We start from the raw sequence: 19,964 nt of genomic DNA, 5'->3' as shown, positions 1-19,964 counted from the left end.
AGGTACCATATTTTCAATGCATTTTACGGGGCAAATATATATTTGTTGGTTTCTCTGATTATCCTAATAACTACTCACTAAAGTGTATGCAACAGAAATCTCGACATTTTCAATTAATGTAATAAAATTTTATGTGTGTGTGTGTGTCCGTGTGTGTGTGTGTGTGTGTGTGTGTGTGTATATATATATATATATATGTATATATATATACATATATATATATATATGTTTTTTTTTTCCTGGTAGGGGGACAATGTTGGTGAGGGGATATAGCTCAGCCTGGGTGCTCTGTGGCAGTGCCAAGTGTTCTTATCCTTTAAAGTTTAGCATGCACAAAGAATCTGAAGCCAGGACAGCTAGGAAATTTATGTACCAAAAAATAGTAATAAATGCTTATAAAATTATTGATTTCATTAATTCATTTATCTAGTTGAATGCATATCTTTTCTCTTTAAATTTTAAGAAAACTTCAATGCTTATTTATCAGAAGTAAAACACTATAAATAGATATGATGAATATTAAAATTTAAGATGATTTCCCAGTAACAGGAAAAAAACATCCATAAAACCACAACTCACGCTGTAGCCTGATAAGTATGCCAGTTATGCAGAAACTTAGGGAAATAGAGATAAAAGAGTCAATGCAACTGTCCAAATCACATGGAAATTTAAAATAACAGCTTATAGCACTCCAGCAATTATAACGAAGTGACAAAAGACGCAAGTGTCTCACAGACTGGAGGGGAGTAGTAGGAGATAGTTAACAGGACTAAACTAGCCTTAGGCAGGGGAGCTTTCAGTGCTCTATATCATGGTAGGGGGACGGCCATTTATAAACAGTTATTGAGTATGGGCTGGAGAGGGGGCTCAGACGCTAAGCTAGCAACCAACAATATATACAAATTTATTGTTTTTGAGGAACTGAAGGAGAGGAGTTTGGAGGCCCAGACTACAAAGAAATGTCTTTAAGGAATAGAAGAACTACTTGTCCTAATATAATCACTACATACTGCACACAATTACACGCCACCGTTACATGCGGGTAGGGTTTAAACTGTAGTGCCGGCATCACACTACAATACAATACAGATACATTGTTTCTTGGAAGGCATGTTAGGATCAGAATAAAAGTGAACTAAGGACTTTGTTATCATCAACATTATTTTCTATAATTTTCTAGTTGTTTGCCATACGACAATATATCATCTTCAGGCTAGGTTATAAATTATATGACAATCAGCAGTATTTTATATTTTTATCCTATTTTATAGAAAATCAAAGATATTACTACTGTTTAATACATCAAAATGACAGGAATAGTTCTTTAAATTCTAAATTATGGTTTATAAAACCATAGAACTGCCATTCAAATCAAGACTCTAAAAATGAATTTAAAAATAATTTATTCAAAACTTTTTGGGACAAAGTTGTATTTTTAAATTATGTCTATTTAAGGCAAAGAATGTCCATTTGTAATATATAAACATTATAAAATGAACACAATTACTCTAATCAACATATCTCACTGTTATCATTTGTGAGTGAGTGAGTGTGTGTGTGTGTGTGTGTGTGAGTTATGGTCCCCTCCACTCTACCAGGTTTTAGGTCTGCAAGCTAAGAGAGTTCTAGAGACCAATGTACAGCAATTGCACAGAAGGTGATACATCTGTGCTATATGTTTGTCTATATATTTCCTTTATATATTTCTTCAGGAAATATTATTTTTGGAAAAAATTAATCATGTCTGTCTTTTGATATAGAAATATTTAAACAATGAATGCATGTTAATGATTCCTGCAGATGTAGCAGAGAAGTTTACTGCTGTAAAAGTGGTGAGTATGCAAAAGTCAGTGGCACAGGCCTGTAATCCCAGTATTCTGGAAGGCAGAGGCAGGTGGATCTCTGTGAGTTCGAGGCCATGTGAGTTCAAGGCCAGCCTGGTCTACAAAGTGAGTCCAGGACAGCCAAGACTACAAAGAGAAACCCTAAAAACCAAAAACTTGGTCATTGTTTTGGAAATAGTTGATGTAACTGAGTCAACATGAAGTAAGCACACCCTCTGCTGGACAAAACTGTATTTTATTATTCACACACATTCTCTCTTCTCTAACCCTCCTCCTCTCCTTATTGTTGTTGGGGACTAAAAAAGCAACATCACTTCAATGTCTCTTCTATACCCCTTCATTTATTTGGATAAAATATCTAACGAGAGGAATGCTAATATCTGCCCATTGAAACAGATAATAAGGGTCTTGACGTTTAGTAGGATGCATTAACAATTTGCTTTTAATTCTAGGACTCCATCTTATAGTCTTCACACCTTCTCTGTACAGCACTTTCCTGTCTGGATTTAAGTGCCATTTGTACAGCTTCTGAAGTCCAACAAGTTAATGTAAATATTAGAATATAAATGTTTTAATAATCATGAACATTAACCATCTGATTTTTCTCTGTCATCAGTGACAGGACAAATGAGGAGATAAAAATTATATATCCTATAAAGCAATAGTCCTTCTTTGTTCATATACTGGACCCAGAAATAATTACTGGTGTGTTTTGTATATGTGTGTCTGTATGTAAATAAACAGAAAAATAAGAGTTTGGATATAAAATAAACATATAAAAACATATAACAGAAGTAACCAGTTAGGGAAACATGGAACTATATACAATAGCACAAAAATATAATTTTGAAGAAAAGTGGGAAATCTTACTAATGTGCATTACAAGAAGGCTCAAATAAAGGGAAATACTGCATTTCTGACAGGGAGATAGTAATGAGTATTAACTGGGGACAGCCCTTGGGAGCAACGCACTTTCCTAGCTGTATGAAGGCCTGGTTCATCCCTTAGAGCCATAAACAAAATTAGCCAATATAAAATATTCTATGACTAAAATGTAAATCAAAGACAACTGCAACAAAGTATTTTAATAAGGAAAAATATTTCATTATTAGAAGTAAGTGCGAAAGAAGTATAAAAAAGTTATGTCAAGATATGAAATTGGTTTTAAAAATGAAGATTCGATCAAGAAGATGAGCTTTTTTCACAATAATATATTAAATTATGTATATTTTTCTGCTTAGCTTTGCTACTTGTTTTCATGTCTGTATCAATTAGCTTTTCATTTCAGAGTAGCTCACTGTTCAGTGCTATTAGCCATATATGGTGATATAACCTTGAGTGTAGCTAATCCTGAGATGTGTATACTTTATACATAAAAATACACAAATTTCAAAGGCTCATTAAAAAAGTATGAATATCTCATCACTAGTACTGATTACATGCCGAAGTGGTAGTATTTTGTGGGTTGGGGCTATAGCTCTGACAATTCAGTGACAACATTTACAAGCCCTGGATTTGTCTTCCAGCATCAAAGAATGAACAAACAAAATTAAGTAAAAGAAAAAACAGCAAAATCATATATAGCCAGTTTAAAAAAAACCAAACAAACCACTATTTAAAAGAATTCACCATTGTGATGTGTTCCAAGTAATTACTTTCAACTGGAGAAGATATTTGTCTCCATATATAAGTTATAATGTATACGGAGCACATAAAGATAAACACTGGCAGTTTCCTGCTGCTATCAAAACGTCATTCCTGGAGGAACAATGAGAGCTGGAAGCAGAAGCTGCTGACAACCTTCATCCCATGCATATTCATATGAACACAATGCATATTCAGATACTAATGGGCTGAGGTTTTCCAACTTGAAGTCCAGCATCTTTAAAAAGCTAAACATACAGTGTAATGCCTGCACTGGGAAGAAGACAGCAAGAGGATTAGAAGTTTAAGGTCAGCTTGGGTTACAATGAGATCCTATCTCAATATGAAAACAAAACCACAAAAAACTAAACACAGAATCACCAGGACAGGACCCAGCAATTCCAGTTTTTAAACAGTTAAAGGAAATGAAAACAGAGACTTGAACAGTTTCATGTCAGCGTTCACTATAGGACTACCCACAACAGCCAAGACAGAAACTGCCTAGAGTATCCATGAACAAATGGAATAACCAAAATGTTATACACTTACAATGGAATATTATTCAGCTTTAAAAGTTTTGATACGAAAAGCTCGAGAGATCATTTACTGATGAAGAGCAACTGCTGCTTTTGCAGAGGACCTGGGTTTGATTCCCTAGTACCCTGAAGCTAGCTAACAATCATCTGTAACTATTTTGAGGGATCCAATGCCCAATTCTGGTTTCCATGGGCAGCAGGAATGAACATGGCACACATATACATACAGGCAAAACACCCGTAAGCATAAAAAAGAAATAAACCTGAAATTATTTAAGTTTTTATACACTCTACAATATGGATAAATTTTGAAAACATATTAAGTGAAATAAGCTAGCTACAAAAAGAGAAATATTGCATGCATCCACTCACATAAAATACCTAAAATTGCCAAATTCATAAAGACAAAAAGGAGTTCAAGGCCTAGAAGGAAATAGGAATGGAGAAATGTTAGTTAAAAGAGTGTAGCAAAACTCGGCGAACTGTAATCTTAAAGTAGATATGGTATGCAAATTATATTTAAAGTTTTGTTTTTGTTTTTTTAATAACCTAAGACAGATAACCTAGCCCTGAATCTCGGCTCTGCTACCTGCTTTTTGGCCTTAAGCAGTTCCCTGTGTCCTACTCAGTATCTCATTTTCTCTCATGCCATAACATGTCAGACCTTTTGAGGATTAAATGACCTAACATTTGCAAAAGAGGAGTATAACTGTCAATTAAAACAGGTTCCATACCCAAATAGACACACAAAAATAAAATAAACAAACTCTAACGTTTGTGACATTAGTAGCTCCACATTTTCACAAAATAGGAATCAAACACAGTTAACACGTATAGAAAGCTCCTGTGCAGCTGGCTTATCACACAGAAAACTCCACTTATTTTCCTGCTACCTGCTCTTCGCTATGTGTGGGCCTGTCTCAGGATAGTGACGGTAATGAGCACAGACTGTAGGCAGGCCAGGTTCATACAGAAGCACACCGTGAGGAAGCATGAGGGTCAATTTTGGAACAGCATTAATTTTAGCATCTTTAACATTCATTTTACTGTGAACTTATGAACTTACAAGAAGTCTAACTTACGATTTCCATTTATTTAAGAGACTACCTAGGTCTAAGGTTTTGGCTCAGGTATTTACTTGGATAATTATATAATCCTGTTAGGTTTTAGTTTTTTCATGTCTATAATGCTTTTTTTTTCCCCCTGCCTGCATGAGTGCCTGCATGCCAGAAGAGGGCAGACACCAGATGTCACTACAGATGGTTATATGATTATGAGCTACCACGTGGTTGCTGGAAATTGTACCCAGGACCTTTGGAAGAATAGCCAGTGCTCTTAACTTCTGAGCCATCTCTCCAGCCCCATGATACTTGTTTTTAAATATGTACCTCAAAGATTTGTCAAGATTCAGTAAATATGTGGAGGATATTTAGAACAATGCCTAGTATTCAGTATGCGCTTAGCTGAATTTTACTAAAAAATATACTCTAACAGCTTAAATGTATGCATGTATATCTACAATTCATAACTATGAATTCTGCACTCATTTCAAACTGAGTACCAGATATGACCTACTCTAGATTATTTATCTTTTAAAAACAGATCACATGAATTTCCAGAATATGGTGGGGAGAAGACTGAACACATCACAGAGGATTCATGTATCTGACTCTTGGGTATATTTCCTGTAACTGTCAACTGTACAGTGATTTAACTAGTCTAATCAGGAAACAATGAAGCTTTCAGTTACTATGTACTCCGCAAGCTGAGAAACACACACGGTTAACTTCTAGACTCAACTCACCACACTTTATGCCACATATGTCTATACTTGCATTTAGGTAACGATATTGAAAAGTTGGCTATCCTTGGATTTTCTGTAAGTTGTACTTATAATACAAATACATTTTCTTTGATGACTAAAGGATGTTGTTACTTACCAAATTTTCTCTTTCAATCCTTTGTTGTTCCCGCTGTCTGTTGAGAGCACTATGGTACAACTTAGGGGGATGGCTGATTGATCTTCCCAATATTGTACTTTTGTTTCCTGGTTTTTCAGCATGTCTTGACAGTTCTTTCAAAAGCCTCTGATTTTCCCGATCAATCTGTCTCAGCTCTTCTCTTGTGAAAGAGTAGTTTTTCCTAGGTACTATTGCTGGCTGTTCAAAGTGAGGTTTTTGTGGTCCCTTTTTATCTAATTGCAGAAAAGCTACAAAAGTGAACACAAAAGTGAAAATAAACAAAGCAGCTATGATGGTACATACTTAAATTCTTAGAAATATAAACTAAATTTAATAAAAGGAATAAAATGAGCTAATAACTTATTTGTGTAGGAAAAAACTGGATGTAGCTTAGAGTTTTATGCTTGCTGGGCCCTTTGAGCATAAAAGCTCATACAAACAGGTATTCATGTCTGAATGACCAACGTATGTGATACTAGCTCTCAGGCAGGTAATTCACAAAAAACAAAACAAAACAAAACAAAAAAAACACAAAAAAACACTCCTGCCATGCCTATTTTTTTTTTTTTTAACAGCAGTTTTAATAGGGACTTTAGGAACCTCTGGATCTGTAGTGCACTAATACAATAATTTAAAGGGAGGGCATAATTCAACAGTAACAATAGATGTCTTTGGCAATGGCAAAAATAATTCAGACCAGTCTAGAACTAACAACTTAATCTGAAAGTATTAAACCATGAAAGCCACAGGTTTTAATATTGCTATAAAGTACTTCTGGTGTGAATGTTAAACATTCTATTCTGTATAAAGCATAAGCCAAAATGAAACACATTAAATAAAAGATACTTCTAGCTGAGAAAAAAAAATTGTACACTATGATTACCAAATGATTTTTGCTGGGTTGGTGATGGGAATTTGAACCCACGGTTTTGCCCATTCTAGGTGAGCACAGTACTACTGAGCTATGTCCTCTATCTGAAAAGAATTTTTAATAACATGCTTAGAAAATTGGGCTGGAGAAATGGCTCAGAGTTTAAGAGCACTGGCTGTTCTTTCAAAAGTCCTAAGTTCAATTCCCAGCAACCACGTGGTGGCTCACAACCATGTATAATGATACATGGTGCCCTCTTCTGGTGTGCAGGCATACATACAGGCAGAACACTATACATAATAAATAAATAAATGTTAAAAATATTTTTCAGTAAGCATGACTATTACTGTACACGTGTGAAAAGCTTCTGGAGCCACTGAGCCTAGTGAATGTTTCTACTTCAGTATGTACTAAAGTAGCAGGCTAGCAAGTATAGTTTTGGTTTGCTTTTATATTGTTCTTAAGATTATAGTTTCTTGTGTACATGATCTATATTGGCCAAGATGCATGCTGGCATCTATGGAGGACAGACAACACGACGGAGCTGGCTTTCTCCCTCCACCTTCATGCTCATTCTGGGGATTGAACCTAGGCTATCAGTCTTGTGTACCGAATGCTTGCACAGCGCCCCACAATGCCTACTGTCATCTCCACAGCACTTAAAGTATTGTTGGTTGCTACTCTACTTGACTACGTTATTCCATTTTACACGTCTAGTTTAGCATCTTACTCTCTTAGACACAGTGCTGTAAAGAGAAGAGGTTTTTTTTTTTTTTATTAATTACAGTTTATTCATTTTGTATCCCAGCTGTAGGCCCTTTCCCTTTCCCCTCCCAATCTTACCCTCTTTCCCTCTTCTTCTCCCATGCCTCCCCCAGTCCAGTGATAGGGGAGGTCTTCCTCTCCTTCCATCTGACCCTAGCCTATCAGGCCTCATGAGGACTGGCTTCTTTGTCTTCCTTCCTTCTTTGTCAACCAGTAAGGCTGCTCCCCCCTCAGGTGGAGGTGATCAAAGAGCCAGCCACTGAGTTCATGTCAGAGACGGTCCCTGTTCCTATTATTGGGGAACCCTCTTGGACAGTGAGCTGCCATGGGCTACATCTGAGCAGGGGTTCTAAATTATCTCCATGCATGGTCCTTGTTTAGAGTATCAGTCTCAGAAAAGAGCCCTGTGCCCAGATTTCTTGGTTCTGTTGCTCTCCTTGTAGAGCTCCTGTTCCCACCAAGTCTTTTTATCCCTCCCTTCTTTCATAAGATTCCCTCACTCTGCCCAAAGTTGGCTATGAATCTCAGGATATGCTTTGATACCCAATATAAAAATAGACACACTAAACCTGTTAGAAGAAAAAGTGGGGAAGAGCCTTGAGCCCATTGGCACAGGAGACAACTTCCTGAACAAAACACCAACACCACAGGCTCTAAGATCAACAATCAATAAATGGGACCTCATGAAACTGAAAAGCTTCTGTAAAGCAAAGGACACTATCATCAGAACAAAACAACAGCCTACAGAATGGGAAAAGATCTTTATCAACCCTATATCTGACAGAGGGCAAATAGCCAGAATATATAAAGAACTTAAGAAGTTAAAGAGCAACAAATCAAATAATCCAATTCAAAAATGGGGTATAGGGCTAAACAGAGAAGAGGTATTTTTAACCTCCATTTTACAATGAGTTTAATCCAATCACTTGGGCAAATTGAGAAAAGCAGCAATTTTATTTCTTATGTTTACAGCAAGGACCACAAAGACTACTGAAAAATTGTAGAACAAGCAAAACATATAAACAGTAGCTTCCTCTTAAGAAAAATTGAGGACTTAAGGGATGGTTGATAATTAATTAATGGTAGTTGAAACCCACACCAAGTAAATTGACAAAATGATCATGTTTTGAAAACTATACATACACTATTTATATTAAATTACCTCCCTTCTAATAAATACCTATCTATATATTTTTTATTATTACCTCCCTTCTAATAAATACCTATCTATATATTTTTTATTATCTTTTTTATTTTAATTAATTACAGTTTATTCACTTTGTATCCCCCCTGTACCTCCCTCCTTCTTCCCCTCCCAATCCCACCCTCCCTCTCCCAGTCCACTGATAAGGGAGGTCCTTCTCCCTTTCCTAGTTTATCAAGCCTTATCAGGAGTGGCTGCATTGTCTTCCTCTGTGGCCTGGCAAGGCTGCTCCCCCCTCAGGGGGAGGTGATCAAAGAGCAGGCCAATCAGTTCCTGTCAGAGACAATTCCTGTCCCCATTACTATGGAGCACACTTAGATACTGAACTGCCATAAATTACCTCTGTGCAGGGGTCTCAGGCCATTTCCATGAGTGGTCCTTGGCTGGCTATCTATATATTTTTAAAAAGTTTCTAGGTTAATTTAGCATATATGAAATTCTTTAGTATCTCATTCTAAAGGAACTTAAGCTACAGTTCCTAGTGACATGTTTTGAAAAGTAAAAAAGGCAACGGTAAAAAAAAAAAAAATGTTTAGCTCATTAAACAATCAAACAACAGCTGTCAAAAGGCAGTCGTTAAGCTTTCCCTCATTGAAAACAACAAGACAAAACAGACGGAGTGTTAGTTTACGGATAGCATGTATTACTATGACACTTAAAAAAGTGACTATATGCTAATTGGCAATTAAATATATAATCGGATTCTTTCAAATAAAATCTAAAAATAAGTTTTAACAAACTTTATATTTATATAGATGCATCAATCTAACTTTATGTATTTACAAATACTTTGTGAGACAAAGCCAAATAAACTCTTCCCATCTATTTCAACCCATAACCAGAAGAGCCACTTCTGGCATCCTTTAACCCACTTTATAGAGTACCAGCTTTACTTTCATCGTTACTGGACACAGAGACAGAATTTCACCAGTGGGTGAAGCTACCAGTGGAAATGTTCTCAAGTTTGTCTTCGCCCACGCCGCGTTAGTCCCTTGTAACCAATCTTCCAGCGGGCTGGAGGGCAGTCGTGCCTGCCAGCACAGCTCTGGTTTGCTTCCAGCGTCTCCCAATGCTGGACGGGAATGGAAGTGCATACCTGCACTGTTATCTAACTCTAGCACTGGGGTGGAGGCAGAAGAATCAGAAATTCAAGGCCGTTCTCAGCTACATGCTAGTTCCATGCTAGTCTGGAAAACATAAACTGGTCTCAAGATAATAAAGTAAAAAACTGTTCAATATAAATCATGATCTCTATGGAAAAACCAGCTACAATTACTTTTTAAAGCTGATTTTTAAAAAGATTTCTTTTTAAAAGCCAAAATTAGTAACAAACCATAAGATCTAAATTTACAAGTTTTTTGAGATAGGGTTTCTCAGTGTAGCCCTGGCTGTCCTGGTCTCACTCTGTAGATTAAGCAGAGATCTGCCTGCCCCTGCCTCCCTGAATGCTGGGATTGCAAGCATTTGATGCTACTGTCAATTTGATGCTATTGCAAGCATTTGATGCTCAGCTAAGCCTTATTTGCCTTCTTAATTAACTGGTTAGAAGAGAAATTCTGTGACTTCTTTTGTATTCCCTTCCTTTGACTTTCTATAGGCTCCTCACAGCTCTGACCAACAGAGTACAGTCAAAATGGTATGCGACTCCAGTTTTAATTTTAGATATAAAATTTTAAAGATTCATTTTATTTTTAACTTTTATTTTATATGTATAGGTGTATGTGCATGTATGTGTGAGCACTACGTTCACAACAGGTACCCTAGGAGACTGGAAGAGGGTGTCAGGTTCCCTGGAACTAGAGTTACAGATGGCTGTGAGCTGCTATTCTGGGGCTAGGAGTCAAACCCAGGTACTCTTAAAAGAGCAGCTGGTGCTCTTAGTTGAGTCATCTCTCTAGCCCCCAAGACTGATTTTATTTTTATTTATGTATGTTTGTCTCTCTGAGCGGTCCCTACATGTATGCAGGTGCCCGGTAGTGTGACAGCAGGTACTGACTAAGTCCAGTGTCTGAGTTCAGGCTTGTACACATGCACAGACTACACAGGCACACCCTTGTGCCTGGAGCAAAGATCTATACATGCCTGATAGTAACTTGAGGCTGCCATAAGTGAGACCACAAATCATTAAAAGGAAACCACATACAGGAACTTCCTTCCTATCATTTAAGTCATCTGAGGTTGCTGCTTTCTACAACTTGAGTTTTGTGATAATTTCTTATCATCAGAGCAATAGTAACTACTGTACGATTTAGGGCAAGGAAATGGAATGCTACTATAACAAATCTAAAATTCATGGCTCTAGGTTTGAAACCTGATGGCCATTAGAGCTGGGAGAGCCTGAAAAAAAACAAAAACAAAAACAAAAAACTGTGTTTCAGAGCACTTGCTGCTTTTGCAGAAGAGTAGGGTTTGGTTCCCAACACTCATCTGTTGGCTCACAGCCATCTGTAACTCTAGCTCCAGGGATCCACCACTTTCTTCTGGCCTCCTCTGAGATTTGTACACACATGTGTACATACATACACACGTAAGCAAAACACTCATATACATAAAATAAATCTGGAAAAAAACAGGTTGTTGATGAAGTCTGAGAGGGTGGACTGTGTGACATAGCAGGACTGTTATGTGACAAGGAAAATGGCAAAGATTCCTACTGGTGGATTTGGGCTCAGATATTCAAGCAGGATATTGAAAATATAATGTTTTACCAATGTCCATAGTAAGATAGGATATAGTTCCTGATCTAAAACCAGGAACTGGTTGGTTTTCAAACAAAATATGGAGGAAACATAAACTATAGAGCCAGGACTTATAGGGTTCAAAATAAAACAATTTCTCCCTCCGTATCTCTTCCAATAGAAGGTGTTCCAGTTATTCAAGAGCTTACTCTCTGAACCATATCTGAGGAATCTTGGCTGTACCTGAACCTAATTTTGGTCCCAGATTTGAGATTGAGGCCATTCGTTGGAAAGGGGGAATGCATTTTAAATATGGGAGAAACAAATAGTAGTGAAGAGATTCTAAAGCTATTTCTATAAATTATTTGACACTTATCCCATTAAGAGGGATAGTGATAATAAGAGGCAGATGGTACACATCAAAAGGGAGGGTATTTGTCTAGCATGCCTCAAACCCTGGGTTCCATGGTTAGCACCACATAATACTCGCTATGATAGTGTATGTTTGTAATCCTAATACCCAGGAGGTGGAGGCAGGAAGATTGGAAAGTCAAAGCCATCCTCATTTACAGCCTGGGTTATATGAGACCTTGTCTTCAAACAAACAAACAAACAAACAAACAACAAACTAACAAGACAGGTCTATGTCCTACCACTTTAAACTTGGGAGGGTTATAACCATTTCTACCAACACTGGGTATAGTGGTGCATGCCTATTATCTTAGCAACTGGGCAGCAGAGGCACAAGGATTACTACAAATTCAAAGCTAGCCCGAATCTATACTGAAAGTTTTAGGCCAGTTAAGTCCTCTAACATGATCCCATCTGAAAGAAACAAGACAAGCACAAAAGGATGCTATATGACTCCAGAAGTATGTCACAAATGACTCTGAGATTTCTGTATTATTTTCTGCTTGGAACCCCAAGTATATGTAAGAAGTCTAATTACCCTGAGGCCATCACACTTGAAGAAGCTAGGCCTACATGAGGAGACCAAGCCACAGAGACTGTGAGCTCTCAAGGTTAACAGTCTTAACCTGTTTGTTCCACATCCACGTGGGTCAACAAGCACGGGGACAATTCTGCCCCAAGGCACTGACTCATGTCTACTTGGAGTCTATTCCACAAGTGCAGGGGTAATTTGTTCTATAGCAGTAGTTACTATACATTTTATCTTTTTTTGTTTGTTTTTCGACAAATGTATACCAGAGACTATCTGTGAATCAAGTACAGCCCAGATAACACTTTAAGAAAACTTTCTGGTCCTTTGGTCTGATTTTCAATCTTTCTTAGTAGCTTCATCTCCATCACTTTACTGTCTAGTCCTGTTTTTCTTATTGCTGTAATCAGTATTATACAGTTTTAGTGCGTTTGGCTTATGTGTTAATATAAACACCCTTCTTTGTCTCCTTTAGTATTTTTCACAACTTGAATTCTATTTTTGTACTAATAGAGTTTATACTTCTATTACTTCTTTTAAAGGAGACATACCTTTTTTTAAACTTCTATTCTCTGTCTTCCTTTTGGTTGAAATACATTTTTGGTTGGATTTTGTTGATTTATTCTTTCCCAGGATAACTAGTATTTAATGAGTACCCATAGTTAGCATAACGAAAACTATCAAAATAACTAGTGTTTTCCTTTTTTACTGTAGCAAATAAAAAAAAAAATTCAAAATTTATCATCCTATTTTTAGGTGTACTAGTCAGTGATACAATTCATTCACCATAATGCTGTATGTTGAAAACTAAAACATATAATTAAAAAAATCAGCTAAAGAAACAAGAATGACACCAATCTCTAACCTTTTCTGAGACCTTGGAAACCGCAATTGTCTTTGTGATTTTGACTAAGACATGGCATGAATGGAATCATGTGATAGTTGCCTTTGTATGGGTATCTATGTGTTCATGCAATTGCAGGTGTGAGTGTGCCACAGTGTGTGCAGGCTAAAAATCAATCGGGGGCCTCATTTATTAGGAGCTATCCACCTTGTGCTTTTGAGACAGGGTTTCGTACTAAGACCTGGAGCTCATTAATTTAGGCTAGGCAGGCTGGCCACTGAGCCCCAGGGAACCTCTTGTCTCCTTCACCTTGCCCTCCCATCCCCCCCCCAGTAGCTGACATTACTACACCCGTGCATAGCACCATGCCTGTCTCTTCAGCTCCTAGTTAGTGCTTGTCTTTTTGAGACATTTCATTTGGCATAATGTCCTCCAGCCTCATCACAATGAAACATAGGCCAGCTCTTTCTTTCTTTTTAAGACTGAATAATAGTCCTGATTTAACTTTTTAACACACGTACAATTGTCTTCTAAGTTAAAATCGCTTACTTATATTGCTTGGCCTCTTTCTACAGCTTTTATGAAATACACCTCTTCATTTTTCTCCTTTTCTGAAAGAGTAAGCTAAAAAATAATTTTCTTTAAATTTCAGACTTAACTACCACAATAATAAATTCTAGCTCATAGCCGGGAATGGTGGTGTACACCTGTAATCCCAGCACTCAGAGAGGCAGAAGCAGGCGAATCTCTGTAAGTTCAAGGCCAGCCTGGTGTACTAAGTGAGTCCAGGACAGCCAAGGCTACACAAAGAAACCCTCTCAAAAAACAAAACCAGAAAAATAAAACGACAAACAAAACAAAACAAAACTCAAATAAACAAATAAATTCTAGTTCCACTTTTCTATAAGTTCTTAAAAACTTTTTGTTTTGGATCCTTTTCAGTCCTAAAGATTGATATATGCAAATATCTCCATGGGCTACATCTACCAGTATTATGTAAAAACCTAGTAGTACAAAAAACTAAGGGTAGTTACTCATCCCTCTGTCAGTAATAAACTAGTTATATGTCAACACAATATCCCTAGTTTAAAGAAAAAAAAAAAAGCCTATAAGATGGTACAAAGGATGTAGGCCCTTGCTGCCAAAACTGACAATTGAGTTTGATCCACTGGACCCATGTAGTAAGAGTGAACTGATTCCCACAAATTTCTCTTTGATCTATCTAAGCATACTCTGGCACATTTGTGCTCATGTGTACACACATATACACAATAAATAAACAGAATTATTTTTATTAAAATGTGAGTAGAGTGTAACAGCTTTGTCATTTTTAAGTATCTAGCTTAACAACAGACAGCTGGATTCTCATTGCTGTTTCTTCTGCACTGTGTTGTCACTGTGACGTAGCCCCTCAAAGACCCCACTGATATTTGTAGCAGCAGAGGATGCATAAAACAAGCCAAGATTACTTCTCTTAGTTACAACAGCTTTGTCCTCATAGATCTCTCTAAAGTCATTTAGTTTTGCTTTAAAAAAAAAAAATCTATTTTCAAGTTTATATTTATCATAAGGATGTGGCCCCCTCTGTTGCCTTTAGCTTTTCTCAAAAGCTTGGTAATACTAGGTAATGTGTTTGAGGTATTAACAATGCCAACCTGCCAGTAAAGAGATTAAACTGCGGTGCCAGGAGGGGCATGCCGGAAGCCAATGAGCTCGGCACAGGCCTCCTCTTTCTCATGGATAGTAATAGGGTCTGTAAAGCGTTTTCCTTAATCCCTCCATAATAGCCACACAGGTGGCTTAGTTAAAATAATAATAATAATAATAATAATAGTAATAATAATTTAACCAGTTTCTTCATTTATCAATGCTTCCTTAATCTTACTTCTTACTCATATTTTTCTTCTCAACAGAAGAGATTTAAAGCTATATGTATTTCTAAAATGTCTTTACATGGCCCTTTCAGAGTCCTTCTAAACTGATCCAATTTTATATAGACAAAGTATGAAATATACCTTTAATCCAGTATGTTCAACTCTTTAAATGCTTACCAAATGTATCCGACTCATGATACAGTCTCATGCCAATGTGTTTGTAGGCTCATTTTCTAAGTCCTTCAATGCTTAGTCAAGGATTTCTAGCCCAAGGTTAAATATCTAATTCCAGTCACAGTCTTTGGACATTTGGAGGTGGGGCAGGAATGAGATGGAAATCCCCAAGTTAACCTCCTTGTAGAGTTGAGAGGCTGAAATTGTACTAATCTTTCAAGGTCTCTTAAAATTACATTTCTAATAGCAAGCTACATTGATCTATTAGTTTTGAATGAACATCAGAACTCTTATTTCTATCAACTACCACATCCTATAAATAGTTACTGTCTAGCGCATGGACATGTCCATAATACCCAAAACCTAAAGCTTTGCGTTTCAATTCCCAGAATCACATCTACTTCACTTAGTAATTACCCAATTCAATGTTGTTTCATCACTCCACTAAAAGTATATTTGCTCTTATATCCTTTTATTAATCTTTCTTTATATTTAATAAACAATGAGCTTTAAAAGTACTATTTTACACTGCTTGCTACATGGCCCTTCCTTACAATTTAGAAATTTGCCTGTTGTAACAATTTACAAAATTTTTTACTCAAAACATTACAGGAATTGGTAAATTTCTCCTCTTGAACATCTATACTTAAGCTAGTGAAAATGTTTACACTAGGAGAATATAGTGTGCTGAACTCCTGCCTCAGCTGTCTGCTGACAGGATCATCTTCTACTGTTTTAAAACATGTTACACATTAGCACGACCATCTTCTCTACATTAAAAGCATTTATCTTTCAAGAAAGTGAGGGAAGGCTGTGGAACAACCAGATAAGCCAAAGTAGCCTAGAAAAGCCTACTTGGTAGAATATGAAAGTGATAAAGCCTATCGTAAGATGAATGCAAAAAAAGTCCAAATGAACAACGCTTAGGTATATGGGGGGCAAATACAGGAAAGTTCTGAGGTTCTGAAGAGCTTTGCTTTGTCACCTGAGCAGGAATAACAATTTTGGAAAACTGTCCCATGCAATGGATTCCTGGTTTAGAATGTTTTACTATAAAGACTTCCCTAGAGGACTATTAGTTATGGATTCCAACAGCAAATATGCTAATTAGCCAAAAGTCCCCTTTGTTCCTCTGACTTTGTTATAAAACACTATCAGGCTGTGGTGCTGCATGACTTTTCCAGCCCTCAGAATGCTGAGGCAGGAGGATCATAAAAGTTCAAAGCCAACCTGGGCTATGTAGACCCTGCCTCAACAACAAAAGGCCAGAAGAGTACTTTACTAGCAGTTTCTTGCAGCAGGGCTTGCTAGTGTACAGACAAAAACTGAAGTTTGCTTCTGTGTTTCAGACTGGAAATTTTCTGTGGTATTTTAACTGTAACTGAGGAGAGTATTCAGGAATTGGGGATAGCGGGTCGGGGGTAGTAATAGCTGTTCTCACTTAAAAATTAGAAATATATAAGTTCTTAGCATCTAGCTAAGTTTAAGAAACAGCAGCAGTATTCAAGAGCCAGAGGCAGGCTGATCTCTGTGAGTTCAAGGCCAGTTTGGTCTACAAAGCAAGTCCTTGACACCCATGGCTGCTACACAGAGAAACTTTGTCTCAAACAAACAAAATTAAATAAAAATAAATGCATAAAAAGATGGTTAAAAAAAGATGGCTGTATTTATTTTTTTAAAGGCTTACTTATTTTTATATGTACAGGTGTTTGCTTGCAGTATATATACATAAACTCCTATTTCTGTTGGTCTAGAACTATGATCCTTTGAAAAGTAGCACTGGGCCAGGTTAAAATGTTTAGCTGTCTGGGTTCTACAACAGAGCATGTATCTGAATGGGATCCCAGGGTGATCTATATGCATACCAAAGTTTACTGAATGATAGTGAACAAACCTAATTGCCCAATATGCACCTATTTCTACATTCCTCTGTAATAGATCTTGGGTCTTAAAAGTCTTAAAAGTCCTACCCCTCACTCCGAAGTCCAATTGGTTTCAGATGTCTCTCCCCTGGCCAATGACTGGTTCAGGAATGAAGGGCTTATAACTAAGCCAATTTGGGGAAATAAAACTAAGTGCAAGTAGTCTGGAGATGCTACTTTAGAAAGGTCCGTGGATTTTGAGAGCTAGAGGAAAAGTTTCTCTGGACAATGCCATGTCTGAAGGCAAACGGTAAAAGCTAACGCAGATAATTACCAGTAGCTTAAGAATGAAGATAGAACTGACTAGAAGAGAATGAGGCACTTTCAGTTTGAGGGGAATTGAAAACTTAATTTGAAATTCCTAGTCATAATTGACTAGCTTTGCAATTATCTGATTATTCAAATGCTATTCCAAGTGTTCTATGGTATAATGGAATACATCTGGCAAGTTATTAAAATGTCTATCATTTTAAAGACATTGATCAGAAAACATTTAAGCTTAGTTACTAATATTCAGTTCAATATACAGGATTTCAAAAAAAATTACCTTTCAACAGATGATTAAGGTCCATTGTGTCATGTAAGACTTTTTGTTTGGCTTTACGGTCTAGATTTGCATCTACCACTGATGATTTTGGAGCAAAATTCAGCCCATGCTTCTCTTTCCTTTTGGCTGATTTCAGAGATCTTGATTCATTCTTTAAAGCCTCCACATCCTCATAAACATCCCGGTTCACATTTTCTTGTCTTTTAACTTTTGCTTTCTGATCATGTGATGGGGCCAACTCCAGCGACTGGGCAGGGCTGATGTCTGGAGCTGACAGAGGAGTTACGTCTGTTACAGAGTCTTCGTAGTCCTCATTGTAGTCACCACTTTTTTGTTTAGTACTGGAAGGCTGTTTACCTGTTGACTTTCTTCCTGACTTACATCTCTTCTTTGGTGACACATCAGAAGCCTGTTTACGAGATGGGCATGATTCAGACTTTTGGATGTCAGATCCTGTGTCTGAGCAGTCTGAACTTGATCTTGACGATGAGGAAGACAAAGAAGAGGAGGAATTGACTTTGGAATATTTTTTACTTTTTTTTAAGTTAGTAGCGGGCTTGGCTGACTTGGACTTCACATGATATTTTTTTCCATCATCGCTGCTTTCCTCTCCGTCTGTGTAGTAATCATCCTCACCTTTTACTATTTTGGGAATTCTATTTGGAACGGGCAAGTGTAATTTATGTCCTTTTGTAGCATCACATGACTTTTTTGATCTTGAAGACGTGGTCAACAATGAGGAATTTCTTGTTTGTGTATGATCATTTTCTACATGTTGCTCCATTGAGGAAATTTTTGCTTTTCTTTCATTTCCTTTCTGAATAAGGTAATTTTCCTTTGTTTGTATTCTAAGTTTCAGGTTCACATTTTCTGTGTCATTATCTATTCTCTCTTTAGGGTCATCATTTTGTATTCCAAATTTCAAGTTTACATTTCTGGTGTCCTTATCTATCCTTTCCTTAAGGTCATCATTTTGCTTGTCAAAAACTGAATTACTTTCACATTTGTTTGCATCTTCAAAATCACTGTCAAAGAAAGAATGGTCCACTTCACCTTCCGATACATCTCCAAATCGATCCATGATGGCAAAAGTATATCTGAAAAGGAGAAAAGTGCAACCATCAGACTGGAGTAATTTCTAAATACTTTTCATTTTTATTTTCTCATAATGAGAAATGTTGGTAGGAAAAAAAAAGAACTATTAAGAAGTGAAACCAGGTTGTGAAGTCATGATGGAGTTATACCAATAGTCTCAGAGTTCACAAGAAACAACAGTTCATCAGGGCAGGCATCACACATAGCAATACCCAAACCCAAAGGAAGTATCACTTCTGTACAGTACAATTAGACTTTAAAAGAAGAAAAGACAATTGGCCTTTAGTCAATTTACTTTAGCCCATCATTTGATTCCCCATGGTCAGAAGGGTGTGGCTGGATGAACAAAGCTGCTTATCACGACAGATAAGAAGCAGAGCAAAGGTATAAGATCGGTCCTTCAGTGACACCCCAGTCGGTCATCTTCTTGTCAGGCTCCATCCTCTAACTTCTACCACTAATCCAATGACTCCAATGTTATATTAAAGCCCTGGTTTAACTGTCCTTGGAAATCTCAGACTCACTCAGGTAGGTTTTCTTCATTGCTCCTAGGTATCTCTCAAGCTTATCAGCTTGGTAATCGAGGTTAATTATCACAGTTGATATGAAAACTTTTCAAGGTTAGCCAGTTCAGTCACCAATTATTCTGGTGGTAATAATGTAATAAAACCAGTGAGTGTCGGCATTTTACTACCTGTTAACCATCCTATTCTACTGCATATACTGAGGAAGAAGCACACAGAGAGCTGTGACTCCTATAAAAATCTCCTCCATCCTTTCTCTGTAAGCAACAGAAACCCCAAGACACATAAACAGGCTGACCAAGTAGCTTCCAAATAAATTTCTGAATATTTAATCACAAGCTATGACATAACACAGGAAATACTACTGCAGAAAAGTATACATGGCTCACTGCATTAAAAAGAGTCTAATATATGACATCTTACAGTTGGCCACCATTTGTCTAAAATAAAAAAAAATTAGACACATAAAATTCAACATTAGAAGAAATGAATTTAACTTCTAGAGAGTTATTTCTGGTATGGAGTAGGGACACTGTTTTGT

The 19,964-nt window shown here is 37.0% G+C and overlaps 1 protein-coding gene across 1 annotated transcript in view; it reads right to left on the bottom strand.

The window, feature by feature from the left end:
- Positions 1-19,964, bottom strand: part of Cfap97 (cilia and flagella associated protein 97) — a 34,092-nt gene that overhangs the window by 6,685 nt on the left and 7,443 nt on the right. The window contains exons 2-3 of the mRNA XM_055593603.1: positions 17,805-18,901; positions 5,965-6,233 (exon numbers count right to left, since the gene is read on the bottom strand). Coding sequence (XP_055449578.1) covers positions 5,965-6,233; positions 17,805-18,885 — 1,350 coding nt within the window. The 5' untranslated portion in view covers positions 18,886-18,901. The remainder of the gene's footprint in view (positions 1-5,964; positions 6,234-17,804; positions 18,902-19,964) is intronic.

Source organism: Psammomys obesus, unplaced genomic scaffold (genome assembly GCF_907164565.1).
Source record: "Psammomys obesus unplaced genomic scaffold, mPsaObe1.curated_primary_1811, whole genome shotgun sequence".
Taxonomy (NCBI): Eukaryota; Metazoa; Chordata; class Mammalia; order Rodentia; family Muridae; genus Psammomys; species Psammomys obesus.
This window is presented reverse-complemented; position numbering and strand designations above follow the sequence as displayed.